At 45.0% G+C, this 27,464-nt stretch overlaps 1 protein-coding gene across 1 annotated transcript in view; it reads left to right on the forward strand.

Annotated features, from left to right (window-relative positions):
- The window catches only part of MTUS2 (microtubule associated scaffold protein 2), a gene marked incomplete at both ends in the record, with an annotated part of 226,217 nt that overhangs the window by 118,397 nt on the left and 80,356 nt on the right, over positions 1–27,464 (forward strand). Inside the window, one exon of the mRNA XM_080941222.1 lies at positions 7,226–7,387. Coding sequence (XP_080797348.1) covers positions 7,226–7,387 — 162 coding nt within the window. The remainder of the gene's footprint in view (positions 1–7,225; positions 7,388–27,464) is intronic.

Raw genomic sequence — 27,464 nt, forward strand, 5'->3', positions numbered from 1 at the left:
GCATCATTTGTGGCCTTCTGCCTATTTGCTAGAACTCAGTCACAAGGGTCAGCAGGGAGGAAGGAGAATATAGTTTTGTTTACATCCAGGACTAAAGGGAAAGGCCTGGCAGGCTGGTGCTCAGTCTGCCGTCTGAAGCTTTACCTCTGAACTCTTCTATCTCGCTTTTCTTTCTTTCTTTCTTTCTTTCTTTCTTTCTTTCTTTCTTTCCTTCATTCCTTCCTTCCGTCCTTTACTCCTCCTCCTCCTCCCCTTTCTTCTTCTTTTGTGTGTGTGTGTGTGTGTGTGTGTGTGTGTGTGTATGTGGGAGTTGAGAGACAGGGTTTCTCTGTGTATCCCTGACTGTCTTGAAACTCATTCTGTAGACCAGGCTAGTCTCAAACTCACAAAGATCTGCCTTTGCCACCCAAAAGCTGAGGTTAAAGGTGTGTGACACTACCTCCCAGCTGTTCATTGATCCATATCTTATCTCAAAGCCAACACCATTCCACACACGTTTACTCCCTTGATAGCCTCGCTATAAAAACTGTCTGGTGAGGCTGGAGAGATTGACCAGTTGTTAGAGCACTGCTGCTCTTGCAGAGGACATGGGTTCGGTTCCCAGCATCCACATGGTGGTTCACAACCATCTGCAACCCCAGTTCCCGGGGATTCCCCCACTCTCTTCTGCCCTTCTCCGAGAGCACCGGATGCGCATGTGCACACTGAGAGCACCGGATGCGCATGTGCGCAGGCAAAACACCAGTCCACAAAAAGGGGAAATAAATAAGATCTTTTAAAATTTTGTCTTGTCTAGACTTGGTCTGTTCTTTCTTTTTAGCAGAGATTCTGGAATCTGTCAAGCTTTATGAAAACTGGTCAGGTCTTAGTGAGAAACCAACTAATATTGAGAATATACAGCCTATAAAATATTGTCCTCTGCCGTAAACAAAAGGATCAGGGGTTAAACTCTCCAGTAGCAAGGTGGGAGGAAGCTCTGGATGGCCATCTCAGGGAAGAAAAGAAAAACTTGAAGATCAGTAACTAGCTGAAAAAATTGTCTCAACTCTACAACTCGTTAGAGACTTAAAATTACTCAGTAATGTATCCAGCTGTTTGCAAAATGGAGGGGCAGCGATGTTGTCTGATTCACTTGTCTCTTTGATGTGAATCCTAACAAGCAGTTTAGAAAGCAAGTGTGGATATTCCGGGCAGATTCCGTCTATCCAGACAATTTCACCGTACTGGGACCGACACGGTCTTGTCTGCCTTTGCTTTGGTGATTTATTTATTTTGTTATTATTCCTACCTTTTTCTATGTGAAATGGTTCATTGTATTTTATTAAAGCAACTACATTCCATTTTCTCTTCAGCCTTTCATCCTTGAAGGGATGATTGGATTTCCCTCACTGACACCCCACCACCGTTTTTCCCCCATGTACTTTAGAATCTGATGTCAGTCTTCGAAGACTTCCCAGGTTACTTTGATAAATGGATTCATTAAAATAACTAGCTATAGAAAGTAAAGTCAGAGTGCAAGTTAATAGCACGTCAGGTCATACAGTGTACCAGACAGTAATGTTTTCTTTTGCCAACTCCTACAAGAGCTTTTAAATTGTTTTTATTTTCTGTGTGAGGTTTTACATACATATATGTATGTACATGCACCGCATTGTGTGCCTAGTACTCAAAAAGGCAAAAGGGGGCACCAGTTCTTCTGGAATGAGAGTTACAGGCAGTTGAGGGCCCTGGAATTGAACCCTGGTCCTCTGCAAGAACACCAAATGCTCTTAAATGCTGTGAGACATCTCTCCAACTCCTGTGTCAATTTACAATCTCCTGGCATTAACTCTTTCAATTCTCTCTCTCTCTCATGTGTGTGTGTGTGTGTGTGTGTGTGTGTGTGTGTGTGTGTGTGTGTGGTTTGTTTTGGTATTGTTTTTTTAATTTTTGTTTTTGATGTTGTTTTTCAAGGCAGGGTTTCTCTGTGTAGCTCTGTCTGTCCTGGAACTCACTCTGCATCCCAGGCTGACCTTGAACTCTGCCTCCTGAGTGCTGGAATTAAAGGTGTGAGGCGCTGCCACTGCCCAACGAAAGTCGATTTTCTTATCCTCTCTTATGAATGAAGAAGCAGGGGCAGGGAAGTAGCAGGTGTGAGCCGTGACATCCTTGCCTTGGATGTCCCCTCAAAGACTGAGCATCCTCGCTGCTGTTCTGCTGGTTGTGGTGAGGTAGAAGGCCAGAGTGGGTGGGGCCTGGCCAGGCACCAGAGGCTGTAAAGGACTTGCCCTAACCGGCTGCCTGACTTCTCGGTGTATTTCCCTGCTTGTGCCTGCAGCTTGCCTAGGTCTGGTTGTTTTCCTGCTCTTCCCCAGCAAGACCTTGATGCTGTCTGCACTTTGTCAAGTCCTCAGGCATCCACAGACTTCAATGGCTGCTCCCAAGTTCAGAGCGCTCCTCCCTTCCTGAATCCTTGATCACTGGCTGACTGAAGCCAGTTCTCAAAAGAGTGGACCCATTTGTTGCCAGTGCTGTCTTACCAGTAATGAACAGAATTAAGTTTTTATACTTTTATCCCTTTTCTCAGAGGGAAATCGATACCTTCCTGTCACACAGGGCAAATTCTGGCCGTCCCAGAAGACAGCCAGGTCTCTCAATTGACATGTTCACTGAATAACTTGCATGGAACAAGGGTGTGATAACAGGACTTTTGAACTCTGCAAGTGCCACAGAATTAATTCAGGTCTTAAGATATTTTTAATAAATTGTTAAATAAAAGACTTGGGGACTCAGTGTAGTTCCTACCACACGTATCATTGAATAGATTGTTATTATGGGAGAAGTAGGCTCCACATCCGCTAATTCCCCTGACATACATTTCTGTGGCTCAGCCCCCTCCCCTCTGAAATGCTCCCACAAACACTTAGAACATCTCTGACTTCAGGCGCCGAGCTCATTGATGGATTGCTATTGAATTCGCCCTTTTGCAGACTCATAGCACTGTTTCCTCTCTGGGTTTGGACAGACACTTTGCCTTCTGCTTCATCCAAAGGCAGCTGCGTAGACCCTGTTCTGTGGAATCGTGGAGCCTCTTCTGGGCTTGCGGAGGTCTGGCACATTCTCTTCGCTGTGTATAGAACTATTTCAAGCCATGCTCAGCGACCGCAGAGAACTGCAGCACCAGCTGCTTCAAGCAGGAGCGAGTTCTTTGTTATTCTTAACGTGCCTTTCCTCCCTGCACCACTCAAGACTTGAAGGAGACTCTCCAGTCTTCATGGGGAGAAAAGCAACAATCTCCGAACGTTTGAATGAAATCTCCAAATATCATGAGCATTTGGTAAAGCTATCGTTCTTCTGCAGGCCCGGTAGACATATAATGTTGGAGTCTCCTTTCCAAATGATGGGAACACACTTCATCTCTCACTCCAAGGTCCTGTACTTCCTTCTGCCAACATTGCTGCTTTCTGACGGTACACGGTTCAGATCCTGCAGATGTTGGGTTGGTTCTAAGCAAGTGCTAATCTGGGTACACTCAGCCTCTCCTGATTAGCAGCGGATAGGCCCCAGCTCCCACCAGAGGGCCGTTTGGAAGACTTGCCTCTTAACAGGAAACGTTATTGTTGCTTTTCACAGGCCATGTACATAAACCTCCCAAACACTGGAGAAGACGCAGAAGAAAAGTTTGGGCTACACTTCTTTTTTTGTTCAACCCTTACACAAGCTGATATTCCAGTTTCCCCTATCGTCAGGATGTCAGAGCAGTTGTTTGTAACCAACTGTCCTAAGGACAGAGAGACTATGTCTAAATGGAGTGGCAAACTGTATTTGCCCATCCATTTCTTCTACCTTTTAAATGAAGAAAGCTGGGGCTGGACAGATGGCTCAGTGGTTAAGACCACTGGCTGCTTTTCTAGAAGACCCAGGTTTAAAACCCATATAGCAGCTAACACACAACCATCAATAACCCCAGTCTCAGGGGGATCCCATGTCCTCTCCTGCTGTGTGTGGCTACTGCATACATGTGGTATATATACATGCAAGCAGATAAGCCGCCCATAAAATAAACTAAAAAATTTCCAGGAGAAATAAATAAATAAAACAGCAATGCAAGTCCTCTCAGCTCTTTAGACCAAATGCTTCTGTAAGACTCAAAGAGGTGCATGTCTCAGCTTCCCACCCTCCACCCCAAGAGCAGGCCTCCACTTCTGGAGATGAAATGAGCTGGATTTCCACATCTTGGAAACAGTTTTCCTAGGCCAGTGAGATATGTCTGCAGCATATAGATATCACTGGATATCTATAGGTTCTACATCTGTGGATCAACCAACTGCACAGCAAAACTGCTCAGATTAAAAATAAACAACTTTATTTGAATCAAGAGTCATTTAGTCATTTATTCTCTCTCTCTCTCTCTCTCTCTCTCTCTCTCTCTCTCTCTCAATTTATTTAATGTATATGAGTACACTGTAGCTGTCTTCAGACACACCAGAAGAGGACATCAGATCCCACTACAGATGGTTGTGAGCCACCATGTGGTTGCTGGGAATTGAACTCAGAACTTCTGGAAGAGCAGTTAGTGCTCTTAACCACTGAGCCATCTCTCCGGCCCCCCAAGGGTCGTTCTCAATTGCTATAACTCTCTGTATAGCATTTTCATTGTAATATTAGTACATAGGTGTTATCAAAATTTTGGACATGACTTAAAGTACTTGGGGCTTCTATGGGATCTGCGTAACACCGTACCATTCTACATACAGACCTTGATCTCATCTGCTGCCCTATCTTAATATCCACAATGAGTCTGGAAACGTAGACTGTGGTTCCAGGTTTCCCCCTCTTCCTCTCCAAGCATCTGGACACAACAGTTTATAGAGGGATGGGCAAAGTCAGAAATGGGTTGGGTCTGAGGTCTGCTTCTCAGGAAAGTCAGACGCTGTTGCTCACGAGGCCAGAAGGGGTGAAGTGGTGTCTGGGAGAAGGGTCTGTTCATCCAGGAATAACAGAATAGTGTGACAGCTCCTAGAAAAGGAGTGAAGAGGTTTAGGTGGTCCACACCAATGTCAGGGGCCTCTGCAAGCAACAGGAGCCTGGTCAGGCACATGGGTCCAGTGATGATTGTTTGGGTGAGTCAGTCTTCCCCCAAGTGTTACAGTTGAGTCAAAACAGCCAGCCTCAGATGATCCTTGTGTGTTCTTTATTCCATGTGTGTGGGGAACGATATGAACATTGGGGAGTGGGATGGGATTTGGGGGTGAATACATTCTACTGGCTGAGGCTAAGTTGCTGGTGATGCTTGCCTGGTGTGTATGGGGAGGAATTCCAGGTGCTGGGCTATGTGACTGACTACCTGTGAGCACCTGGTTAGGGGTCTCCAGGTTACATGCGCCATGGCAGGCATGAAAACAGGGAGGGAGTACCACTCCTGGTGATCTTGGGGTGAGATATAAATCTCAAGTCTTAAGATTTCCAGCATTTAGACTTGCTCCAGATGCCATGGAAGAGCATGTGAGGAGATGCTTAAGGGAGGTTGCTGAGTTTGGCCAGTCTGTCTTTAAGTAGGGCAGAAAGACGGTTGTCCAGGTTGTACTGGACACTTCCTCCTCTGTCTACCCCTCCTCCTCCTACATAATTTTCAATTCCCACACTGCCACTTCTTTATAAAAATGTTCCTGTTTCTTGCTATATCAGCTGTCATACCAGGTTATTATCAAAACATGGGTTGTTTTTTTTATAACATGAGCAGATTCAAGAGGGATACGATTTGAACTACTTGTGTGTTTCTGATGGTTGGCATGGGTTGCTTGGGCATAGGCTATATGGTGGGGAGAACTTCACTGTACCTTCCTTTCTCTCCACCTCATCCTGTGTGCTCCCTGTTCTTAATGGGAATGTTCAGAAAACACACTACTGGGAGCCAAAGGTCTGCTGGGTGTGCCCTTCTCCCTATCCGACCCAGTAGGAGTGGGAAGGAGCTGTACTCCTCCATCTTTGTGAGAGGACCTAGAGATGGATGGTATGTGCTGAGATACAGAGCAAACCCTGCAGTGAGTGTCAGCGGTGCTGGAGCTAGAGCTGGTCATGAAGGCAGTGGCGCTGGGACAGGGTCACTGTTCTCTTGCTCTGCAGTTTGGGATTGCATTCTCCAAAGAGACTCGTGCACACAGGTGAGCAGAGGCCAGACATGAATGGCTCTTCCTGACAGGAGATTCGAAGGACCATGTTTGTGTATCACTGTGGTGGGGAATGCTATTTTCCCTTCTAAGCAGGGAAAACTGCCATGCTTAATCATTTTGTACCTTTCTGAATGAGAAACTTTTAGGTAAAGATAAACTATCATACAATATTTTTCAAATGCATTTGCATTGGCTGTGGGGAAAAAATGGTAGAAAAAAAATAACAGTCATGGTTTCTTAAAACAAAAAGTAAGACTGAGAAATTGTGGGTGTGGTGTGTGGCAGTATACAAAGGCTTACTTAGTTTTATACTAAACTTTTTTTAAGGTCTTGGCATTTAATATTCAGCAAACCCACACATTTTTCTAAACCACCATGAGCTCCTGAAAGATAGAGAAAACCTCAGTCTTGAATTGTTGATTTTTTTTTTTAAATCATGACAGCATTTTACCATGTAATTGAGTAACTTTTGGTAACATCTTTTGTTTCTTTGTATGTTTGTAATAATGGACATTTTAAGACATAGGAATGTTTGGTTTGTACAGACTTTGACAAATGTGTGTTATTAAAAATTCATATTGACTCAGAAAAAAAAAAAACAACAACAAAAAAATAGACTTGCTCCACCTCCACAGTTCCATACTGGTTCTCCTGGTGGCACAGTCCTCGTGCCCTGCAATGGTGACTTGTGTTTTAATTCTCAATTCTCCTCAGTTCTCACAAAAGGAACATTGCTTCCCCCCATCAGCTACCCAACTGATCCTTAAAACAGCATGCATACACACACACACACACACACACACACACACACACACACACATATATATATACATGTAAGCAATGTGTGTGCAACACACACAGAGGGTCTGAATGACAGACATTTAGGTCCTTGACTAGGGCGGGTCCTTCCACATTTATTTCCAGTCAACTACTTTTCAGGGTCACACACTGGAAGGCACGTTCTGACACAGACCACAGACGGCAGCCTTAGGATTGGCTGGCAGGCCTGGATGGCAAGAGGGTCCATCCATTTTTCATAAAGTTGTAATTAACAGGCTGTCTGCCTCCCACAGGCTCAACCTTTGGGAATGAAGAGCAAGCACCTCTGAAGCAGGCTGTGCCTTCTAAGGACACACCCAAGGGAGCCGGCCGGGCGTCCCCTGCGTCTTCCTCCAATGCAACAACACCACGAAGGAGTTTACTTCCAGCACCAAAATCCGCTTCCACACCTGCTGGTAAGACCTTCTGCCTTCCGCACGGAGCTCCACAGTGGAGTGCCCTTTGTGCATAAATATGAAGTCTTTGAAAGTCCCCGAGTACAAAAGCTACTTAGAGAGAATGAGAGATAAGTTTTAAATGGCACTTAGAGTTAATACCAATACATCTGTTTCCACGGTGCTTCGACATATTCATGTGTTTAAAACTGTCGCAAAACCCCCTCCTCCTTTGGGGCAAGCACACCCTGGACCTCAGAACTCAGAACTTAATGTCCCAGCAACAGCTTCAGAGCCACGGTTGTACCTACCATTAGCTCCACACAAACATCACCGACACCCCGTGCTCACGTGCACAGGTCCCTATGCCCACAAATGCAGAGATTCGAAAGAAGGCGCTCGTGCGCAGACACTGCCCAGGTGGCCCGAGTTTGGCTCCATCCTGGTTTCTCTTCCGCATCTCACACAAGGAACCTGTTGACCCGCAGCTGGGTCTGTGGCTACGGTTCTTAGTTTTCTGTTGTCTGCACTGTGAAAGATGGAGTGGATGCTGAGCCCAGATCCACTGTGGACGGCTCATTCAGACCAGTAAGTTTTTCCTTCATATTTCCCCCTCATTATTGTAGTTATATATCTATCCATCACAGTACACATATACAAACATAAGGGTTTGTGAGTTCTTTAAGGGAGTGGTGTTACAAGCTGAGTGACCTGGTTAGGGTTTGTCATTGTTGTTGTTGTTGGGGTTTGTTTGTTGTTGTTGTTTTGCCAATTTGTTACGAACTAGAGTCACCCAAGAATAAGAATGACATTGAGAAAAATCCAGATCCCCCACAGGGAAGCCTTGGGACAGTTTCCTGATGTGGGAGGGCTCAGCCCACTTTGGGAATGAGGTTCCAGGCCTGTGGTCCTGAGTTGTGTAAGGAAGCAGCCCGAACAAGTCTCGGGATTCAGGATGAAGGGCTTCCCCAGTGGAGAGTCGTTGCTGACAGAGCGTCCACAGAGGACATAAGGAGTCAGCAAGGGGAGGGGGAGCTAGTCAAGTGATGGCGGTTAGGGGAATCTTGTGGCTCTGACTGACTAGCAAACAGGTGCTTCTTTATTTATAACAGTTTCTAGAAACAAAGACAGACTAATGGCTACCCAAGTGGTGCATATCATATGCTTGACTTTTCATTACATGTCCGGGGTTACAAGTTCAGCCACAATTAGGAAATGCAAGCAAAACAGTTTTTATGTTTATTATCAGCCCTATAAGTCCAATTTAAAGACTCTAAAGAATGGCTCCTCCAAAGTAAACATCTTTATTATTATATGACAGCCGTCTTGTAGGCTGCCAGTGTTTGTAGTTTGAAAGCACTCTAGACAACAGAAAAATATCTGAAGCGGTATTCTTATGAATAGCAAATACTTATACCTAACTTCTTTTACAATGTTTCAACATCTATACAATAAAGGAGGAAATGTTTTATTTTAGTTAATCTATCTCAATTACTGAGTTCTGTTCTTCCAGAGGTGTGCCCTCTATGATCCCCTGTCTTTGCTACACTTTCAGAGATCTCTGAGCATATTGTAGAGGGAGGCCTTGCATCTATAACCTTTTCTCCTGGCCAGTTAGGGTTTGTTTCTGTTTACCCTGTGCCAATTATACTTACTGTGTGAGCTTTCTCAAGGGTAGTGCGATGGTTTGTATTTGCTCAGTCCGGGGAGTGGCACTATTAGTAGGCGTGGCCTTGTTGGAGTGGGCGTGTCACTCTGGCTGTGGGCTTTAATATCCTAGTCTGAGATGCCTGGAAATGAATATTCTGCTAGCAGCCTTCAGATGAAGATGTAGAACTCTCAGCTCCTCCTGCACCATGCCTGCCTGGATGCTGCCATGTTCCTGCCTTGATGATGATGGACTGAACCTCTGAGCCTGTAAGCCAGCCTCAATTAAATGTTGCCTTGGTCATGGCATCTGTTCATAGCAATAAAACACTAACTAAAGCAGGCAGACACCCAAAGAAGATTCCTGGAGTATGAGCCAACTGTCCTTCTCCAAGCCTATGGCTGCTGCATCAACCCTATAGATCAAGACTTCTCAAATTAGTGCACTACAGCCATCACTACACTTAGAAAAACACAACCACTGGGCCCTGGCCCCAGAATCCATGCTTTGGTAGCTTTCACACAGGGTCTGAGAACTTGCATTCTTCAGGAGCTCAACCTTTGTAAACTATCCATCATAAAAAAGAAAGAAAGATGGGCAGAGATGTGGGCAGGGAAGTCCTTAGAAAAATGAACAGAAATGGGTTTTGATCATAAGAAAGTGTGATCCACGTGAGTTATAAGAAGAAGAAGAATGAAGTAAACCCAAAGGGGACTGAAATATCATAGCTATTTGACACAAAGATTCACGCACGTGACTCATGCTGTAGCCCAGCTGCAGCCATCCTCTGGTGTTTCTGGTAGAAATATAAAATGTTCTGCTGCTCTACGGAGGGCTTAGGCAGCAGTCTGCAAAATCATAAATGCACTTATTATTTAATGTCCCAGCCTTCCCAATGTAATGTCTTCCCCCAACGTAGATTAATAAAAACCAAGTGTGTGAGGGGATTCATTGCATTGGTGTTTAAAATCACAGAAGACTAAAAACAGCTCAGTTGCCTGTACACAGTGGACCAGATGGATGCACTCCCAGGATGCATTGCAGTATGGCTGTCGTTAGGGCTTCACTGCCACTGCCATGAAGAGACACCATGACCAAATCAGCTCGTATAAAAGCAAACGTTTCATTGATGCTGGCTTACAGTTTCAGTGGTACAGTCTGTTGTTATCACGGCAGGAAGCATGACAGAGTGCAGACAGACATGGTGCTGAAGGAGCTGAGGGTTCTACATCCTGAGAGTTAGACAACGAGGAAGAGACTGGCTTCTGCGGTAGGAAGGAGGGAGGTCTCTCTTCCACACTGGGCAGATCCTGAGATTAGGAGCCTCAAAGCCTACTCCCATAGTGATATACTTCCTCTAACAAAGTCACACTTTCTCTAGTAACACCACCTCCTATGGGCCAAGCATATTCAAACCACCACAGTAGTTGTTCTAAGATGGGGGTTTTCTCTAAATAAGGACTTGTTATACTATTTGTGTGCTTATACTAAGAAAAGAAATCAAAACATAAGCTGTGAATTTGAAAGATATCATCCCTAGGGTGAAAGAAGAATTTAAGAAGAGAGAAGACAGTGACCGTGTATGGGCTCTTGTTTTTTCTGCTAGACCTAAAAGTCATCTATATACTGAGTGTGGTTGTAGCTGATGCTAGAAGAGCAAAGTTGGACAAGCCAAAGTGAAATTTGACATGTGAAAATACCTGTAGAAGCCAGGCATGTGAGAGCACAGCTTTATCCCAGCACTCAAGAGGCAGAGGCAGATAGACCTCTGTGAGTTCAAAGCCAGCAACGCCTACACAGCAAGTTCCAGGCCAGCCAGTGCAAAATACTGAGACCCTGTCTCAATCAATCAACAAGCCAATAAATGTACAAGTAACTACATACATTGTGGAGTCTGAGGCTGTGTGCCAAGGGACAAGGTGGTATAAAGGCATTATGGGTAGCATGCAAACTCATCTGCAGTAGATTTTTAAGAAGAGACCTCAGCTCTGTTCACTGAAAAGTTATAATTAAGTAAAGCAATAGTAAGGTTGTATAACGTATATCTGTTATTTAAAATAGATAGGAGTGGAGTCAGGAGGTAGCTCAGTTGGTGAGTTGCTCACCATACATGTGTGGCAACCTGAGTTTGATCTCTGGAAACTATCTAAAACAAAACAAAAAACCTGGGCATGGTGAGGTATGTTTGTAATCCAAGATGGGCAGTTTTGGTGGCCAGCCAGTCCAATGTGTGAGTTTGGGGCCAAGAAAAGATACTGTCTCAAATAGAAGGTGAATTACATCCTAAAGAAAGATACCTGGTATTGACCTCTAGGTTCCATATGCATGTACAACACACACACACACACACACACACACACACACGCACATTGGAAATCTCAGAAAAAATACGTGGTTCCAGGTTTGTGTAGACCTCAGAACAATGGAATAGGATAAGTCCATGGATAGCTGTGTAGACAGAGTAATTGCTTGAGTGGATGAAAAGTTAGATGAAGTGGGATATTTCTGCTGTTAAAAGAAGGGGAAAGCAGGCAACTTTTTTTTTTAGCAACTTTATTTTACAAAACAAAGATAAATGCACAGATTTTAAGCATTTTTTGCATAAAATTATACAATACATTTTTGTCAGTACTTTTTTTTCAGATTTTAAAATAATTTTTACATAAAACTGTATGAATATATTTGTTAGTCAGTACTTGATTTTTTTAAAGGTTTGATAGTATGCATTGAAAACTTAATAGTTACAATGAGCATAAAGTACATGTAAAACAAAATGTAAGATGGAAATAGTCAAAGTTTTCTTGTTGTATAAAGATTTTTTTGTTTTGTTTTGTTTTCTTTATTTCTTGGACTTCATACAGTCTGTGAGTTGTTTCTGGGGCAGTGCGAGCCTCTGGGATTAGCATCCCACTATCAGTGACTGCATATTATGTCTGTTCTTTTGTGACTGGGTTATCTCACTCAGAATGATATTCTCTAGATGCAGCCATTTTCTTAAGAATTTGGTCAAGTCATTGTTTCTGGTGGCTGAGTAGTATTTCATTGTGTAAATGTACCACAATTTTTGTATCCATTCATCTTCTGAAGGACATCTGGGTTCTTTCCAGCTTCTGGCTATTATAAATAGAGCTGCTATGAACATTGTGGTGCATATATCTTTGTTGTGTACTAAGGTGTCTCTGGGGTATATGCCCAGAAGTGGAATAGCTGGGTCTTCAGGTCGTATTATGTCCAATTTTCTGAGGTATCGCCAGACTGATTTCCAGAGTGGTTGTATTAGTTTGCAACCCCACCAACAGTGGAGAAGGGTTCCTCTTTCTCCACAACCTCCCCAGCATCTGTTGCCATCTGAGTTTTGGATCTTGGCCAATCTGACTGGTGTGAGGTAGAATCTCAGGGTTGTTTTGATTTGCATTTCCCTGATGGCTAAGGATGTCGAGCACTTCCTCAGATATTTCTCAGCCATTTGATATTCCTCAACTGAGAACGTTTTGTTTAGCTCTGTACCCCATTTTTAATAGGGTTATTTGATTCTCTGGTGTCTAGCAGCAGGCAACATTTTTATAAAAACTTCATTTATTCATTTTTTTAGTATTTCTGCTACTTAGGAGATCTTAAGTACCATTTCTTTCCCTCTACATACAGCCTGTTCCCTCTCTGAGCTAACATGTCTCCCATTCAGGTCTTAACACTGCGTGACCTTTTCAGGGACTTCTCACCTGGGTAATATTATCTAAGGATCCCTAGGCCTGCCATCTCTCCAACTCTTCTTTCAATAGCTAACCTAGAACTTGCTACATGGACTAGACTTGAACTCTCAAAGATCTGGCCTCTCAAGTGCTGGGGCTAAAAGTAGGCACTGCCATGCCCAGACATGCCCATTTTTCTTTATGCCAAATCCTTTGCCACCATCAGGGAAGCCAGACTACCCCTGGGTTATTAAGGAATAGCCATTGAAAGAGGGAGCATCCTCACTTCCTGCTGAGTCTTTCCCCTGGGGACTCTGGGACAAGGAGTTGGTGAGCTTAGAAGTTACTGGAGACTTCCTCTGAGTGCTCAGCTTCCAACTGCACAGGAGGCCTCCCCTGCTCTTTCCCATAGTTCAGGGTCAACAGGAGCTGAGCCTTTCCAGCTCCAGCATCTTGAGGAAGTGTGCCTTTTATAAACCAATAAAAACAATCAAACAAACAAAACAGAGACTCACAGGGCATGTGACAGCCCACAGCAACACCCACCTTTCTCTCTATACTCCCTTCTCATAAGGGAGTGCCTGTGCCAGCCTTGCTTTGTGAGTCCCCTGTCCTCCAGGGTCAGCAGCAAATGGCAGCTCCAGCCACAAAACACCTAGAGGATGATTCGCAAGCATTGACCACATCTACTCCGAAACATCTTTGAATGGGGCTGCTGAGCTCTGCGGTTAATTTTTCAAAAGACATTATTGCACGTGTATCCATGTGTACCACATGCATGCATGTGTATCACATGCAGGGCCCACAGAGGCCAGAAGAGGACACTGGGTCCTCTGGAACTGGTGTTAGCGATCCTCATGAGCTGCAGTGGATGCTGGGAACTGAATCTGAGTCCTCTGTGAGTGTAACAAACGCTCATAACCACTGACCACTCTTAACCCCTTTTCTCAGTCCTGAGACAGAACTTTTATTTTAAGACTTAGATATAGCAGTTGGTGTCTCATTCAAGGGGACAAGGCAGAAAGATCTTAAATTCTAGTCCAGTCTGAGCTACATAGGGAGATCTTATCTCAAAGTACAAAACAACCAAACAAAATGAGACGCATTGTAGACATTCACTCATCGTTGACTTTAAAGATGGGCAGAGTGCTTTGAACAGCAAACCTCACTACTGTGTATGAGGCTGAGGGCTTCCGTGTGTGGCCCCTGACTGTGGCCCTTGAAAACCTTCACATTGCCTACTTCCGGTCCTTTCTAGCCACAAAGCTGAGAGCACAGTATTTCCAGCCATGGGCCTCTCTCTACCTGCCCGTTTTCCCTGGCTGGCTGAGACAACAGCTTCTGCCAGGTTGGGGCAAGCTGCATGCTGCCTTGTGAGGGAGGCTAAGTGGGGGCGGGGCTGCGCATGAGCAGTGGCCTTGCTGATGCAGGCGTTCTGTCGTTCTAGGTCGTCAAATACATTACAGAAAAGAGGGCGAGAAATGCAGATAAGCAGTCAAAATAAGGTCCGGGTGAGCAAGAAAAAAAAAAAAAACCCTCAAGTGTGGTTTAAATATATTCATGACTTGCCTTTCCCAGTCTGTTAGACCTTTGCAATTTTCACAGTGACGGTAGCTAAGAAGAGTCGCGGTGCGGAGTTTTTCACTTGGCACTCAGAGGCATGGCTCTGCATGTCTAAGTGAATTAAAGCCAAGTTTTCAGCTTGTTCTCTTGTCTCACTGATTGAACCACAAAGGTCAGGTCTGCTGATCGGTCAGGTCCCAGACAATCACGTGGTATGAGCTCTGAAGCTGGAGTAAGTTCTTAGCGTGAATCTTCTCTCTTCTGCCTCCTACTCCCTAACTTCTCCTTCTCTCCCTCTTCCTCCTCCTCTTCCTCCTCTTCCTCTTCCTCCTTTTCCTTCTTCTGTCTCCTCTTCCTCTTGCCCATCTTTTCCTTCTTGTCTTTCTTTTCTTTTCCCTTTGTTTTACAGAACACGGGTCATCAAACTGAGCCTTTCCATGGTCCTCTCACTGAGCTGCATGCCAACTCTGGCAACATTTCTGAACTTGGCAGGGCCAAACCAACGGTAGCTGAGCTTTCGTGCCTCAGTACCATCTGCTTAATGCCTCTACCGACAGACCTTTGGAGTGCTGGGCTGTATCTTCTAACTGGATTTCTAAGGGGAGGGTTTAGTGAGTGATACTTTATTCCTGACTCATTCTTTTGACAAGCACTTGGTGTACCCAGAGTTAGAACAATCCTTCCCTTAGAAACTCGCAGTAAGGTACAAGGATTTATGACTTAATTAGTGTGAAAGCAAGAGGCCCATAATCTTATATCTGTGTTCTAGTTAATTCTAGCAAGCCAGGAAGTCATAGGGAGGTGGGAGTGAAACAAAAGGGCTTGCCCTTTATTGATGATTTATTTAATCGTGTGTGTGTGTGTGTGTGTGTGTGTGTGTTGCATGGTCAACACTAAGTATCAGTTGGCTGCTTTCTAAGTCCTGATATGATCCAGCATAGTTGGCAGGCAAGGGCAATGTGACACAGGCATTGACAAAGGGCAGTGTGGCCCAGGCAGGCAAGGACACCGTGGCCCAGGCCTTGGGCTATACATCCAAGGGGCAAAAGGAGAAAAATGAAGACACCGGGCTCAGCGCTTCTCGACTGCAAAGCACAATGTAAAAGCAAACTGAGGAGCAGTCATCACATCATCAAAAGAAGTGTGACTCCCTCTTCCAAACGCTGAAGATCAAAATTTGGAGAATTAACAGCTGTAGCAAAGACTGGCAAGGTTTTCAAAACTGAACCACACCCTGAAGCGCCACAGGGCCAACCAGACAGCTCAGTGGATAAAGGTGCTTACAGTCGTGCCTGCCAACCTGAGTCTGATGCCCAGAACCCGTGTGGTAGAAGGAGAAAACCAAGGTCTGCGAGTCATCCTCTGACCCCAGGCTGTAAATGGAGGGTCCCCCAGTGTCTCAGGCGCTTGACCCCAGTTTTCTGATAAGTCTTTACCTCAAAATCTTCAGGAAAAGCTTATGTACCATTCACAGGTCAAATACAGAATCTCTCTCTGGTGCACTGAACCATATAATTTTACAGAAATAGCCAGAATTACCCATTGACTTGATAACAGGCGCGCAACAGTCTTGTAAATAGGAAAGTGTTATCAGTTGGAAATATTGATCTGAATATAGATTACTCTGAGGCCAGCGCGCTTCTGATTCTGTCTGGCGCATATGACAGAGAATATAAAATCTAACTCTTTCCATGTAAGCTGTAGAGAGATTCCTATGGTTATATAGAAAATGCCTTATCATTTAATATTCTTTCTGCCTAAGAAAAGCATTTCCTAGGAACCATAAGGCTGTCTGTCTGCAGACTGTAAACTCCATGTGTCGTAAAAAAATAACTTTTGCCTCTTTGGAAGCATATTGAATTAAACTTCACCCATAGAAGGGTTTCTGGGCACACTGTAATCTTCAAAATGCAAAGTAGCTGATCAGAATCATCAATGTGTGTGTGGGTCTCCCTTCTCCACCAGCACATGAGGATAAAGGGAGAAAAGTAGACAAACAAGGTTTCAGATGGCCTGTGAGTATGACCAGTAATAATGAAACACCCAGACCGGCTTCGAGGAGACCGATGAACTTTATCTGGAGTGATTCAAGGGTTATATACTTTTGGGTTAAGGAGGTAGGCTTCAGGATTGGCTGAAGGCTAAGGTACCAAGGTACTTCGTTACCATGGGAAGGTATTCTGGCAATCTCAGGTGAATGGGTTCTTATCAGGAGAAAGAAAGCTGAGCCTGTAATCTAATGAGGGATACCCGACATTCCACACGTAGAGGTGTTTGGAGGTTTTAACTTCCGAGACAAGAACAGAGAAGGAGAAGCCCTGCTCATAAAGGGGTCCCCCATTTTGTGCTAAACTCAGAAGGCTATCTGGACAATGGCAGGCTTTGACATTAATGATCAGGGCAGCAATGTGTTTGCAATGAGGGCTGATGCTCATGTGCACCAGGAAGATGCTGCCACTGTCCGTCCCTGCTTCTTCCTTGTTGCTCACACACTGCTGCCCCTCCTGACCACACATTGAAGAATTTGGGAAAGGGCTGGACCAGTCAGTGCCTGCTGCTGGAATGTTCCTTGAGGATGGTAGGAGACTGTTCTTAACAGCCAGGCAGGTCTCCCCGACATCCCATGCTTAACTCCAAGAGCAAGTTCGCCCCTGATGAGGAGGAAAGAATCAGTGCTCACAATGTGGTCATTTCTACTGGCTCAGGAGCGTCCATGAACATCCCGAAGGACTGGGAGGTGAAGAGGGTTCAGCTTAGAGGCGGCATCAGTGGTTCAGTACACATGCAGCTATTATTGCTTGGTGTCGAGTAGCCCCCCTGAGGCGGAGCTTGAATTGCTATCATTGGCAACTGATTTGTCATTGTGAAGCAATCAGGAGGGCCGGGTGGGGAGCAGAGCAGGCTGTGGGAGAGTGGACGGGTTCAGAAAGAATGTTTATAGGAAGAAAATGAAGACAATAAACATGGGAGCCCTTTGTGTGGTGTGAGGTCAATGAGCTAGGAAGATGGGATTCGGATGATGTATGCTGTGTCTGCTAAGGGTCGCTGCTCATGTCCTTAAGGGAGCCACGTGAGGGCTGGTCCAGAGCCAGAAGAAAAGTCAAGGACCCTCACAGATCAGAAATGTGGCATTCTCTAAGACATCCCAGAAGCAGGGACTATTGGATGTGCGCATACATCCACAGTCAGGCACCCAGAGCCTTCAGAGAGTTAAGCACTGTCTTGGCTGCCAGAGGAGATCTTGATGAACCAGATAAGACAACCTCTGTCCCTGTGTGGCACAAGGTGAACACTTAATTACACACTTAATTGTTTTGCTACATTTATGCTAAGTGCTGTGAAGGAGAAAGGAATGCTCAGGAAGGGCCATGGTGAAGTGCAATGGTATTGTGAGAAAGAAGTCCGGTAGAAGCCTGCCGTTTGAGAGAAGTCGCCAGGCATTGGTGTTACAGGGAACTAACCCATCTCCCCTTAAAAACCCAGTCTCGGGTTACTAGCAATCGGGTGCCTTGCTATGCCTTGCTAATTTAAATGCACACACACACACACACACACACACACACACACACACACTTCCAACCCTCTATTAAGGAATGGTCAAAACACAAATGGCATGGCAGAGACCCTGGTGGATTTATCCTCTCTTGTCAGTTTGCTTTGTTAAGCTGCTATCTGGCAATAATACCTCAAATGTCACAGGGAGAATGGGAAAAGACTGATCTCTTTCCTGGGCTGTCCCTGCCCAACACTTTCATTGAGACCTCTACAAAAATAGTATTTGATAACTGAGACACTTCCTAGGACACTCCCTCAAAGCCAGGCTTTCTGCAGCACTCACCCATCTTGATGGGAAGCCAGGAAAAAGCTGGTGTAGACCCAGCCTAGGATGTGTAGACATTCTTGGAAAGCTGGGCCCTAAAATCCCAACTCTTACTTGAGAACTTGTAGGCAGACGGTATCTAAAGGTTACAAACCTTGGTTCTGCCTGGCAGCCCTAAAGAAATGTGGGAGGAGTCCAGCAGGAATTCATGCAAATGAACTTGGGGCTTCCATGGTGAATGTCATACCAGTCGTTGGGTGCTGAAATCTGTCTATGGTGCTATTCCCACATTGCTATGTAAATTTATGCCGTGGTGTTGCCCTGCCCCTTTATTTGGGGGAGTGGGGATCTTTTAGTTGCCTATTATTGTTTTAAAATTTCCAGTCCCTTTCTAGGCATGTATGATCTGGTGTATTACAGGAATGCCATCTCAAATTCTAACGGTGGGTTTGGGAGTAGAGACAATGGTCTTCATGGGATGCAGAGGAAATCCTATCTGTTCTCGGTGGGAGATGATGTGCCTAATTCTGTAGAGACTCAGAGTGGGTGGATATGGGGAGGGGCACCCTCTCAGAGGCGAAGGGCAGGGAGGAGGGGGAAGAACTCTGTGAGGGGGGTACTGGGAGGAGGGCAACATTTGAGATGCAATAAAGATGTAAATAAATAAAACAATTAATTAATCAAATAAAAAAGAAAGAAAGAAACATGCCAGGTGACCATCTGACAAGACAGATGGAGAAGAATACTATATTTCCCAGGCCGGGCATAGTGTTTTTCTGCTGTGCTTTTTCATCCGTTCCTCAGCCAGCAGTGCTGGGAGCTGCTCTTGGCCCCACACTTGGCTAAGAGTCCTCCAGCCAGCCTGGCTACCTCAGAGAAGAACAGCACAGTCAAAACCCCTGTCCCTCTGCACTTTCCCCGTCTACACTTGGTCCTGTTATTCCCTTCGGCAGCCCCTGCTGCTCATGATACAGATCCGCACTCCATGGTCAGAATGCTTATCCCTCCCTGCCACTGCCTCCTGCCCTTCCATCTCCTTCTTCCCGACACTCACCTTAGTTAGGGTTTCCATTGTTTTGAAGAGACACCATGGCTAAGGCAACTCTATTTATTTATTTAATGTATGTGAGTACACTGTGGCTGTCTTCAGACACACCAGCAGAGGGCATCAGATCCCATTACAGATGGTTGTGAGCCACCGTGTGGTTGCTGGAATTTGAACTCAGAGTCTTTGGAAGAGCAGTCAGTGCTCTTAACCACTGAGCCGTCTCTCCAGCCCCCAGGCTAAGGCAACTCTTATAAGGACATTTAATTGGGGCTGGCTTACAGCTTCAGAGGTTCAGTCCATTAACATTATGGCAGGAAGCATGGCAGCCTCCAGGCAGACATGGTGCTGGAGAAGAAGAGAGTCCTACATCTGAAGGCATCCAGGATGAATATCTTCCATCAGGGGCAGAGCTTGAGCTCTAGGAGCCCTCAAAGCTCATCCCCACAGTGACACACTCCCTCCATTCCAACTGGGCCACACCTCCTAATAGTAGCACTTCCCATGGGCCAAGCATAATCAAACCACCCTTGTATACCCCCCTTCTTGTACCCTCAGCTACTTTGGTAAGCTAAGCCACGCTGTATCTCTGTGACTTCTTTCCTGCCATTCACTCTATCTTTTCTCCCTTTCTCTTAGGTTTTGATTCCCACCCATTAGCTACCCAGCTTGTGCGAATTCCACACACCCACTTACTGACCATGTAACTGTGATGGCCTAGCCACTTGGCCTTCTTGATGACTATGAACAACAACATGACCAGGATGGCATGCCAGACTTCACCTTGCCTACCTTAATAAATGCCAAGAAATGTGGTGGAGCTCTGCTTTTCCCATACTTACAGATCAGGGAGCTGGGCAGCTGACTGCCACTTAGGGTGAGGTCTGTCCTTGCCAAAAACCTCTTCTCTTTCTAGTATGCCACATTTACTTATTCATTAAAAAGCTGGCTGGTTACATAGGGTGCTTCTAACTTAAGGTTCCCAAGTACGCCATTAATATGTATTTTTGTGAGATCGATAACAATTTACTGGGTTTTCTGAAGTGGATAATGCAGAAGATGCCACTTGAAGTGAGTATGAGTTAGAATTATTCTGTGTCTCATAAGACCCATTCTCTAGCTCCACTGTGGTCTCAGAGGAATCATACTGAGAAGCAAAAGTCAGCAAAGGTTTCAGTGCAGGGGACCTTGAAATGCATAGACAATACGATACATTTACAACTAGAGTGCTCCAGCCTAGGCATGACTCTATTGATCTGTCAACATCTGAGGTGGAGACGGAAAGTGAATGGGCCCATACGTGTGCCTTCAAGTAACAAACAGAGCAACTTCAGCATGAATAGACCAGACTGACATTGTTGTCCCTTGATGAGTGGTTTGAAGAGAGCCCAAAGTAACCAAGCCAGAAGATTGCAAGCTTGCCTTAAACACGAGCAGTTGAGTGCAAAGCTTGTACCCAGAGTCCTATACTTAGAGCTTACGCAGAGCAGAGCTGACATCAGTGGCCTGTGTCACACATGAGAAGTTACCCAGCAGCGCATGAGCCAGCAGGCAGCTTCTCTGCACACATTCAAGGACCATCTTTCTTTTTAATTGCGTGCACCTTTTGGCATTTGAAAAAGCCACTCCGGATATGTATTTATTTCTGAATGACTATTGGAAAGGGTAAGGGCAAAATTTTTAGTAAGCCTTGGTGAATAGCTGCTTTCTACCATGTAGAATTTGCATGGCAGGGGAACTGAAAATGAGCTTTGAAATTAGAACCAGATCCCTATCATGGTTACCAATAATAGCTCCGTTCTTAATTTGATGGCTTAATATCCCCACTCTTGCCTTAGAAAGAAGAGACTTAGAAAACACCAGCCTCAATTAGTACCACCAGGCTAGCTCAGTTTCGAAAAGCCACCGTTCTGTGTTAGTCCCATTTGACGTGCTATTTAAAAAAAAAAAAAATGCTAGAATGGGTGTTATATAAACAGCAGGTGATACAGTTCCTCGAGCGCTGCCTTTTTAGATACCATATTGGAGAGAATCGGCAAGGGGCAGGCAGAAGGCGGGTTCTAAGAATGTTGATGGTAGGACCAAGGAGATGTCTAGGAGAGTTAAGTGCTTGCCTTATGAGGCCTTCAGTTTGATCTTCAGAACATATGAAATGCAGGCAGAGTCATGCATGCATATAATCCCAGCACTGAGGAGGCAGATCTCTGCATGTTGCTACCCACCCCCTAGTCTAATTGGTCATCCCTAATTCCCAGTGAGAGACTCTGTCTCAAAAGACAAAGAAAATGAATGGCTCCTGTGCAATAATGCTGTCTGAGATGTCCTCTGCCCTCTGCATACATGTATACTCCCTGCCCTCTGCATACATACATGTATACTCCCTGCCCTCTGCATACATACATGTATACTCCCTGCCCTCTGCATACATACATGTATACTCCCTGCCCTCTGCATGCATGTATACTCCCTGCCCTCTGCATGCATGTATACTCCCTGCCCTCTGCATACATACATGTATACTCCCTGCCCTCTGCGTACATACATGTATACTCCCTGCCCTCCGCATACATACATGTATACTCCCTGCCCTCTGCATACATGTATACTCTCTGCCCTCTGCATGCATGTATACTCCCTGCCCTCTGCATACATGTATACTCTCTGCCCTCTGCATGCATGTATACTCCCTGCCCTCTGCATGCATGTGTACTCCCACATGTGAACCTGCATACACATGGATGTGTAACTATACACAAACAAAAATATTGTCAATAACTACCTTATATTGTTAAAAATCACCAATTTTGGCATGTGTAATTCCTGACAGTATCTTCAGTACATATAGTACACAGTCTCGTCCTTATAGAGTCACTGTATACATTATCAACATTTGTCAATGTGACACACCTGAGTAGAATGACCCTCAAATGAGGAATTGCTTTTATCAGACTGGCTTTTGGGCATATCGGGGGCATTTTTGTGATTGCTAATAACAGAGAAGGGCCCACCCTATTGTGGGTGTCACAGACCCTAGGCAGGTGGGTCTGGGATCATAAGAAAAGTAGCCACATAAGCCGGACAAAGCCAGCCAGCATTCCTCAGTATTCTGTTTCCGTTCCTGTCTCCAGGTTCCAGCCTTGAACCTGGCTTGGCTTCCCTGGATGACACACTGTGGCCTTCGAGCTAAATAAACTCTTTTGTCCCCAAGTTGGTTTTGATCATGGTGTTTATCACATCAAACTAGGACAACATGGGAAGTTCAGACACGCGCACCGGAGATACACAGGGGTCTTTCCAAAGCAACATTGCTCAGATTGCCAAGAACCCAGAAACACCTCGAACTTCAGTTGACAATAGGACAAATGCAGCCACCATGATACAAGTCTGCAGTGGGCAGCTCTGTGGCAATGGAGGTGAACCATGGCACAGGGTGAAAGTCACTCACAGGATGCTTTGTGACAATTGCCAGGCTATATACAGTGTGACTTCATACAACCTTCATAAACTCCCTGTGTTGCATATTAGAGCAGTAAAACTGTGAGGAAAGGCAATGCCTTCCCCTAATGGGAGGAAGGAGACAGCAGTGTCAAGCCCAACTGCCCCGACGTTTGGACGTCCCCTCCTCCACCTGTCTAGGAGCTCTGTGGGTTTTGGTTTTTAATTCACAGTATCATAGTGTTTTAGAGCATCTTATGTTATTAAGAAAATCAGTAGAGATCTATGTGAGAGATTCTCCATTAGGATGTTCAGTGGGCTCCTTGTGGCCATGCCTAGAGAGATTATAATAATAAAAAAAGAAAAGTGTATTTTTTTCCTAGTCTCCTATGGCCTAGGATATTTTAGGAGAAAAGCAGGGGTTCATTTAAATATGTGTATACTTTTTGGGTGGCTGAGCTTTGATCTATAATCTTAGCCAGTTAATTCCATTTAAATCAAAAATGTCAGGGAACAAAAAAACAATTTAGCTTCCTGTTGAGTCTCTCTAGTTTTCATTTACCATTATCCTATTTGTTAGCAGCATCGATCATGATATTAAAAGGTACAGAATAGAAGAGTTACTATTTCTAAAAACATCCTGATTTTGTCTTAGACTGAATTTTCATGGGGGAGATGGATAAATTGAAAGGAAACAGAGGAAGAGATATTTGTTCTGGTCCAGTGACCTTGGACATCATCAGGGGCTGGAGGCCATGTAGGCTGGATACAAAGTCTAGCCATCCTGTCCTCTCCAGTGCCTTTTCCTTCTTTGACTGTGGACCTTTGCACACATACACTCACACATTCGCTCTCTGGGTCAGTCTCCTTCCTTCCTCACAGCCCAGCTTAAGTATTACCTCCTCCAGTGAAGCTCCCCCTGGCTCTGCTCTTTCCCTGAGGAGAAATCTTCACCCCTCTCTGACCTGACACTCGCTGTGTTATGTTACCATTGCCAATATTTCTGTCTCACGGACATCTCCCTTTGTCTCTTTACTTGAGAAACTGATGTCACCTCAAGTGTACTGGAGCCATCTGATGAAGCATGTGATGGAGTGACATGCTGAGGATCCTTTGGAGTGCAGAAACCAGATAGCCATTGCAGTAAAGCCTCAGTAAATCACCATGGGCATCCTTAACTTACTCTTATGTGGGCCATGAAGGAACTCTTCTGCTGGAAAGGGCGAACATGTGCCCCAGAAGCATTTACTTCATCATGCTCTGGAATTCATGTGAAAGTTAAATTACCAAGTAAAACAAGGCAAAAAGAAGAGGTGATTTGGGCTTGTCTCACTAGAATCTGCCCCCAACGAATAAAGCTGTCTGTATTGGTGAGAAAAATGTGAATAATTTTCCCACCACTACTGAGTTACACAAGTTTTCTCAGCCTTAATAGATCAGACAGTGTGTGAAATCCCCCAGGAGAACTGGGTGTGTTTTCTTCCCACAAACCTACGCGCTTCAAAGCTTTGCTCATTTGGTTTGAGAGAATACAGGCTTCTGTTAATGTGACAAAGCTCCTTGACTGTTAGGGTTTCTATAGCTGCAAAGAAACACCATGACCAAAAAACAGGCTGGGGAAGAAAGGGTTTTATTCAGCTTATACCTCCATATAGCTGTTCGTCATAGAAGGAGCTCCAGCAGGGCTGGAACCCAGAGGGAAGAGCTGATACAGAAGCCATTGGAGGGATGCTGTTTTACCAGATTGCTCATCATGGCTTGCTTAGCCTGATTTTCATATAGAATCTAGGACCACTAGCTTAGGGATGGCCCCCACTCACAGTGTGCTAGGCCCTCCTCCATTGATCACAAATTAAGAAAATGCCTTACAGCAGGACCTTATGGAAATATTTTTTTTAACTGAGGCCCTTTCCTTCCTAATGACACTAGCTTAGGTTGAGTTGATATAAAACCAACCAGAACAATGGCCAAAAGAATGTCAAGGAGAAAAGTCTTATTGTACCTACAGCCCACACTTCATCACTGAGGGAAGTCAGGGAAGGAACTCCAGGCAGGGACCTGGGGGCAGGAACTGAAGCAGAGCCCATAGATGAATGCTTCTTACTGGCTTGCTCCCCAGGAGTTTGCTTGGCTCCCTTTCTTATAGCACCCCTGGCCACCTGCTTGAGGGGTGGCCTTGCTCATACTGGCGATCAAAAGAAATTGCACCTCAGGCCAATGTGATGGAGGCATTTTCTCAGGATGGGTTCCCACTTCCCACTGACTCTAGAGTGTATCAAGATGGCAAAACACTAACCAGCACAGGAGGTCTCCAAATCCCGGGAACTCACCCCGTCTCAGGGTTGGTTTTATTTTCCACAGAGAAAAGAAACAAGATTACTTAGCAAAGATAACCAACTCATTGTATTTACAGATATTTAATGATTAGGTGACTTATGTGGAATGTGCTGTCTAATGGGACCCCTAGGTGGGTAAAAAACATCTTCACCTGTCATGCAGTGTGAGAGAGGACCAGAGATCGGTGGCAGCACCATGAAGGGGTCTGAGGCAGGTTCAGTGAGAAACAAAGCAGACAGGGGAGTTGCTGCAAAGAGAGGCTGCTCTGGTCTGAGTTTGGAAGTTACAGTGAATGGAAGGGTGAGCTTGAGCTGACTATAGAGAGATAGGAAATGTTTATTTCACCAGACATAGAGTTCCACCGAGTGTGAAGACATGAGAAAAGAGAAGAGAAAGACAGGTCATTGTCTCCAGTGAAAGCAAAGAAGGCTAAGCTGGGGAGGTGGGAGGAGAAGGCTGAAGTGACATTGAGTTTAGCTGAGGCTGTATTGGGTGTGACTGAGCACTTGGAAGCTGTCCAAAGTGAGACATCACATGCAAAAAAAGTTAAAATACTAGGATGTCCATAAACTGAGAAACCAGAGGGAGAGAAACCAATGTTATCAAAGAACATATCAAGAAAATGCTTCGGAACCATAGGATGCAGGTTAAAAGGATCTACCAGGTCCCTCTGAACAATAGATTAAAAAGGCAACCAGGTACACTAGGGTGAGAAGCAGAAGTAATAAGAGTTCTTTAAGAAAGTAAAGCAGATCACCCACAAAAGGCTGAGATTTATCCCAGAGTTAGGCTTGTCATTAGCAACCCAGGAACCCAAAGATAAATCCCTTTGCATCTCGGAATGAAGTGATCACCACAATTTTGAATTAGAGTGAGCATTTGGTTGGAAGGAATTTTGAGCAGTGAAAAATTTAAAGAGAAAAAAAAAATTATTAATGGTGTCCTACCAAATTAAAGAAGCTGTCTGTGAAGCCACTAAAGCTGACCACGAAACAGGAAGCCACTAAAGAAGCTGGCCACAAAACAGAGAGCTGCAGGAATTTAGAAAACATGAGCCTCCAGTGGGAAGAGTCAAAAGCTTGGGCCAGTTGGAGGGCCAGTCTGTACCAGTAAGGTCTACCCTTAGCAGCCAGGCTCTGCAAGCCGGGTTCTTGTCTCCTAATGGTGACACAGCTTCCACAAGCAGCATTATCTGCTGAAGATCTGGTGTCTTGACCTGGAAGCCTTCAGGGCCCACTTTACACTCAACCCATAGCACAGAGGGAATGTGAGCCCTTCTAGCAAAGTCATTGTGCTGAGAGAGGCTGGGGTGGGGGGTGAATTGGAGGGGTTGTTAGAGAGGAACAGGAAACAGAGGCTGGGGGAGGAGAAATGAGCAGACAGAGAGGACAGTTAGGAGGCCAGGCAGACTTGGGACAGGTTGAGCCTCGGCCCAGAGAATTCAGGGATTAGACCACCAGGCCTTCTTGTCATTCCATGCAACACACAGCCTACTGCACACCTTGGGCTGACCTCTCTCACTTACTGTTGCCTTGAAATGGAAATAATGCAAAGTCATCAAAAATAAATAATTCAACCCTACTGCTGAGAACTTAGCCGACAGAGCCTCTAGAAACCTTAACACAGGTGCTGTTTTGTGTGAGAACAATACCTTGAATTTTATTCAACAGCTAACATTTTTATTGTGGATGTCTTTCCATAGCAGTATAATATTTTTAATGACAGCATAGTACTCCATGGCTTGCATATGTGTGTGTGTGTGTGTGTGTGTGTGTGTGTGTGTGTGTGTGTGTGAATATAATTTAGGTCTTCTTCATTGTGAATTTTGTTAATATTTACATATTCATTGTTGTAAATGGTGTGCTGTCTTTGAGCACATGTTTTACATGCGTGGAGATGTGCCCATTATTGAGATTTGTAGAAGTGGAGTTTCAAGGTCAAAGCTATCTGTACTTAAGTTTCCGGTTGGGGCAATAGCCTGTGTTCCAGGAGAGAGGGATGGGAAACTCAATTCAGGCTAAATAAATTTTCGCAAGTAGCTTGCCTGTAAAGAAGGAAACGTGTTTGGTGACTTTGGAGGCAACTAAAGGTTCCCTGCTCAGCCCCCGGGAGCCCTGGTCTCTTTCCCTATTTGTCGATCTAACATAAAAGCAGAGGGCAGGAAGAGAATGAGTTTAGCGCTGTGGTGGTTGTCTGTGATACCGAATGGAACGGTGGCTGGGGTTTCAAGGCCTCCAAGGCACAGTCACCTGAAGCCCCGAGACGCCTCAGCAAACCTTCAGTGTGCATGCACACATATAAACCCTCAGTAGTGTTCCCAAGCCGGCAGAGCTGGAAAGGTGGGGGGAGGGGTATTCTGACATGTCAAAACCTCAAACTACAGGCAGCGAAAGATGGTAATACAACATTTGAAAGGGGGGCATCGGCAAACTTTAAATATGGGGAAGGGCAGCTCTGCAAAATGAAGCTCTTACACACTGGGGAGAGAAGTGGACCTGCAATTAGGCCACTGCTAAACAAAGACACACATTCGATCGCTGGGCAGTCCTTTGGTATCCATC

Source organism: Micromys minutus (assembly GCF_963924665.1).
Source record: "Micromys minutus genome assembly, chromosome: 29".
NCBI classification, from domain to species: domain Eukaryota; kingdom Metazoa; phylum Chordata; class Mammalia; order Rodentia; family Muridae; genus Micromys; species Micromys minutus.